The 5533-nt window shown below is 36.6% G+C and overlaps 1 protein-coding gene across 1 annotated transcript; it reads left to right on the top strand.

Moving 5' to 3' along the window:
- Positions 1–1851: 1851 nt before the first annotated feature.
- On the top strand, positions 1852–2604 carry LOC131658163 (uncharacterized). Its single transcript, XM_058927492.1, has one exon. It carries the CDS (start codon positions 1852–1854, stop codon positions 2602–2604), a length of 753 nt encoding a protein of 250 aa, XP_058783475.1.
- The last annotated feature ends 2929 nt before the right edge of the window (positions 2605–5533 follow it).

Below are 5533 nucleotides of genomic sequence, written 5' to 3'. Positions count from 1 at the left end.
GCTGTTAGCGTATAATTTTTCTGCAAAAGTTGAAGAGCACGCTTAGCACGGTGGAGAATGCTTAGCGCGAAACCAAAAGAAACACAGGGGCCACGCATAATGGAGCGCGTGTAGCGTGGGCAGGGGTCGCTTAGGCCAGGCCAGTGGAACGAAAAATGTTATTTTTGAAAAATGAAATCGGATTATGGAAGCTTATGATTTATACGAATTTTCAAGTAATTTTCCAAAATTTAATAAGTATGTATGGATGGGTTTAGAGAGCCGTTTACATGGAACTTGATTATGCGATTACATGTATGTATATGCTTGTTGTAATTCTATGAAGTTGTGATGATTGAATAACATGACAATTATGAAGTGTGTATTGTTTTGATCGAGATGGATGTGATAATCGTGTAGTTGAGATGATTATGTGATATGATGAATTAATGAATTATGATGTCATTTTGACTACTCGTGGTCGTTGATTATTGTGAAATTGTGCATCATACATTCATAGCATATTATAGGACGATAGTCCAGTGACGTCTGCAGGAAAATGGTCCAGTGGTGGCATCAATCCCAATGTGAAAATTGAGTGCGATATTCTGAAGTATTCTGTTTCCAAGCATGAATCGTCTTATTGGCGGGGATCTTTGGAGAACGGTGACTGAGTCACTAGTGAAGTGTTAGTACAACGTGCATAAGTCTATTGGTGTTGCATTGCATTGTTTGTGACATTGCATGATTGAATGATGTTTAATTATTCGTGATGCAAATGATGAATTAATTGATAAGTGTGATTGAATTATAAGATGGTGTTCAAGTGTAAGTATGTGAAGCATGAGGATACGTTGTATCGGTGTACGGGTCGTTGTTGATTATTTGTGTACCACTACTATATTTATTCCGTATGTCTTATATAATAATTATGAGATACTCACCCTTTATGTTTGAATGTTTCCTCCATGTAGGTAACGCGCAGGTAATCGGGAATAGTCTGCGGAAGTTAGAGGATAGCTTCATGGAGTCATTTTATCGTTTGTTTAGAATAAAACGGGAGTCTTCCCCTGATACGTAACATCGGGGTTGGGATCGTTGTTTTTTTTGGAACTATTATGTTTCTCTTTAATTGTTTTATTATGATGAATTACTTTTCATGGCATTTTGATATTTTGGGTTATGGAACTTGAACGATGAAGTTATAAATGATGTTTTATAAAGATATCTTCAAACTATGAATTTCACTGCGATACAATTGATGTTATTATTATGTTATTAAGAAGTGTTTGAATTACATGGTTTTGAGAACCCATGTTACAGAGCGGGACGATTATTCATGAAGGTGACACCCCCGTGTGGAGGTTTTATTTGATTTAATTTGTATCATATTGCAAATATTTTACGTGGGTTAGAAGGGTGTTACATTAGTGGTATTAGATCAGGTTGGTCCGTCCGACTAGGTTATTGAGTCTAGAGTTTGATAGTTGATTACTGTCGATAGTTATTCTAACCTTGATGCTAATTTTGGTGTGAACTGAGTATGGCTGGGAGAAACGACGTTGCGATTGCTTCTTCCTTGGAGGTTGTGGCTCAGGCTATGCAGAATCAGCCTTATGCTGGAGTGATCAGCGAGTCACAAAGCTTGAGTACCTTCCAGAAGGAGACTCCGCCTACTTTTTGAGGTTTGTATGATCCATATGGAGCACAAGAGTGGCTTAAGTAAATCGAGAGGATCTTTCGAGTGATGGATTTATCTGCAGCATAGAAGGTACGTTATGGTACTCATATGCTGGATGGAGAAGCAAATGACTGGTGGGTTGTTTTAATTATGGTGAATATGGTCATATCAACACCCAGTTCCATACGCAAATGAAGGATGCTAATGCTGCCAAGACCAATGGTAGAGTGTTTGCTTTGAGAGGAACAAAAGACTTCAAGAAGGACAACTTGATTCGAGATACTTGTTTAATTAACAGTGTCGAATTGGTTACTATTGTAGATACTGGTGCTACTCATTCGTTTATTTTGCTTGATTGTGCTACTATGTTGGGATTGGAATTGTATTTTATGGATGGTAGTATGGTAATAGATACTCCTGATAATGGTTTTGTTACTACTACTTTTGTTTGTAAAGGATGTCCTTTGACTATCTTTGATAAGAGTTTTGTGAAGCATTTGGTTTGTCTACCCTTACACCAAATCGATGTGATTCTTAGGATGAACTGGTTGAAGTACAACTATGTTCATATAAATTGTTTCAATAATACGTTGAGGTTTCCAAAGTTTGGTAATGGTGGAGGATTGATGTTGTTGACTTCTAAGCAAGTGAGTGAATGCCTTAGAGACGAGGTCGTGATGTTTGCAATGTTCGCGTCGTTGCAAAGTGACCGTGAAACTGCAAGTGTTGAACTTGTGATTGTCTGTGAATTTCCTGAGGTATTTCCATATTATATAAGTGATTTGCCCCTAGAACATGAATTAGAGTTTTCTATAGAGTTGATGCTAGGTACGAGTTCGGTATCGATGGCTCTTTATAGAATGTTGGCTTTCGAGATGAATGAGCTGAAGAAGCAATTGGAAGAGATGCTCGAGAAAAAGTTTGTTCGACCGAGTGTTTCATAGTGGGGTGCGCCTGTGTTGTTGGTTAATTAGAAAGACGAAAGTACTAGATTGTGTGAGGACTACAGGAAGTTGAACAAAGTGGCTATCAAGAATTAGTATCCACTTCCAAGAATTGACGATTTGGTGGATCAATTAGTGGGTACTAATGTTTTCAGTAAGATTGATTTGAGATTGGGTTATCATCAGATTCGTGTTAAACTGGATGATATTCCGAAGACGGCTTTCCGAACGAGGTATGGTTATTATGAATATATTGTGATACCATTCTAGTGTCGAATGATCCAAGTGTTTTTATGGAATATATGAATCGAAATTTCCATTCCTATTTGGATAAGTTTATGGTGGTGTTCATTCATGATATTTTGATTTATTCCAAATCGGAATATGAACATGTTATGGTGTTGCAAGTATTGAAAGAGAAGAAGTTATATACAAAGTCGTCTAAGTTTGAGTTTTGGGTGAAGAAAGTGAGTTTTCTTGGCCACATGATTTCTAGTGGTGGAATTTATGTGGATCCTTCTAAAGTTGATGTTTTGTTGCAGTGGGAGAATCTAGAGTCTGCGACTGAGATTCGAAGCTTTCTTGGTTTAGTTGGTTACTATCAAAGGTTCAAAGAAGGATTTTCTAAGTTTGTGGTACCATTGACTCAGTTGACTCGAAAGGGTCAAGCTTATGTATGAGATGTTGCGTGTGAAGGGAGTTTTGTGGAAATGAAGAAAAAGTTGGCGACCTCTCCGGTATTAATTTTGCCTAATCTGAGTGAGTCTTTTGTAGTGTATTGTAATGCGTCAAAGATGGGCCTTGGTGGTGTATTGATGCAAAATGGAAAAGTTGTTTCTTATGCTTCTAGACAACTTAAAGTTCATGAGACGAATTATCCTATGCATGACTTAGAGTTGGTCGATATGGTGTTTGTTTTGAAAATTTGGAGACATTATCTTTTTGGCTCTAAGTTTGAAGTGTTTAGCGATCACAAAATTTAGAAGTGCTTATTTGATCAGAAGGACTTAAACATGAGGCACAAAAGATGGATTGAATTGCTGAAGGATTATGATTTTGAATTGAGTTACCATCCTGGTAAAGAAAATGTGGTGGCTGACGCATTAAGTAGAAAGTCTTTGCATATGTTGATAATGATGATGATGGTGCGTGAATTAGAATTAGTTGAACAATTCATAGATATGAGTTTAATGTGTGAATCAACTCCTAATAGTATGAAATTGGGAATGTTAAAATTGACGAGTAGTATCCTTGACAAAATTCGAGAAGGGCAAAAATCCAAATTGAAATTGGTTGAGCAGTTAACATTGATTAACCAAGGTAGACGAGGTGAATTCCGAGTTGATGAGAATGGTGTGATGATATTTGGGAATAGAGTGTGTATTTCAGATGTTTCAGAACTTAAGAAGAGTATTCTTGAAGAAGGACGTAGAAGTGGCTTAAGTATTCATCTAGGTGCTACGAAAATGTACCAGGACTTAAAGAGATTGTTTTGGTGGCCTGGCATGAAGAAAGATGTTGTTGAGTTTATTTATGCTTGCTTAACTTTTCATAATCGAAGGTTGAACATCAGAAACTTTATGGGTTAATGTAACCGTTGAACATTCCAGAGTGGAAGTGGGATAGTATTTCCATGGATTTTGTGACGAGTTTACTGAAGACCGCCAAGGGAAATGATTCTATTTAGGTTATATGGATAGGTTGACTAAGTCTGCTCATTTCTTACCAACGAATATTAACCATCCTATTTCTAAGTTAGCTGAGATTTATATTGAAGTGATTGTCAAATTGCACGGGATACCATCGAGTATTGTGTCTGATAGAGATATGAGGTTTATGTCAAGGTTTTGGAAGATTTTGCAAGATGCGTTGGGTACTACATTAAGATTGAGTTTGGCGTATCATCTGCAGATGGATGGTCACACCAAGAGGACTATTCATTCAAGAATTTTTTTTGAGGTCTTGTGTGTTAGACCAAGGAGGATCTTGGGATAGCCATTTTCCATTGATTGAGTTTACTTACAACAATAGTTTTCATGCGAGTATCGGTATGACACCGTATGATGCATTGTATGGTAGAAAGTGTAGAACTCCGCTGTGTTGGAATGAATCAGGAGAGTTTGATGTACTCGGACATGAGATTGTTGAGGATACCATTAAAAAGATAAGGATGATTCGAGAGAGGGTGAAGACTTCTCAGAGTCGTCAAAATATTTATCATGATAAGAGGAGGAAAGCACTTGAGTTCTAGGTGGATGATCATGTATTTTTTAGAGTTACAGTGGTAACTGGTAGGGGTGGAAAAACGGGCCAGGTCCGCCGGGTCGGTCCGTTTGACTCGCCATTTTGGACGGGTTGGGCTGAGGTTTTCAGCTCGGTACCTTAAGTTGGCCCGCCCCGCCTAACCCGCTTAAAAAAGCGGGGCGGGGCGGGTTTTGCCCGCGGGCTTTTTTTTAAAACTTTTTATTTTATTTTAGAATTAAAATAACTTTAACTATAAAAACAACACTCTTCTCTTAAGATTATGTTGACTGATGATTGAATTATAATTATAATATTATTTCTATAACTTTCTAATACAAGTGTTGATTGAAAATTTTGAAATAAAATAACACTTATATGGTATGCATATTTATTAAATTCTCAATACATTAGCTTACATGTATTTTTTAGAAATAGATGTTGATTTTAAGAACATGAAGGATTTGATTAGTGTATACGTGGGACAAATTTATGATTTAACTATTAAAAAATGGTCAATATTAGAGTCTATATGATATAAAAATTGAGAAAGTTAGGTGCTGATATTTTATGCAATACTATTTTATGCATTGTGATGTATTATGCAATGTAATATTACTGTTTGTCTTGTGTAAATTCTTAATTGAATTCTTTTAGTAGTTACTTTTTATGCATTGTGATGTATTTA

Source organism: Vicia villosa, linkage group LG3 (genome assembly GCF_029867415.1).
Source record: "Vicia villosa cultivar HV-30 ecotype Madison, WI linkage group LG3, Vvil1.0, whole genome shotgun sequence".
Lineage (NCBI taxonomy): Eukaryota > Viridiplantae > Streptophyta > Magnoliopsida > Fabales > Fabaceae > Vicia > Vicia villosa.
Note: the sequence above shows the minus strand (reverse complement) of the source record. Positions and strands in the feature narration are given on the sequence as shown.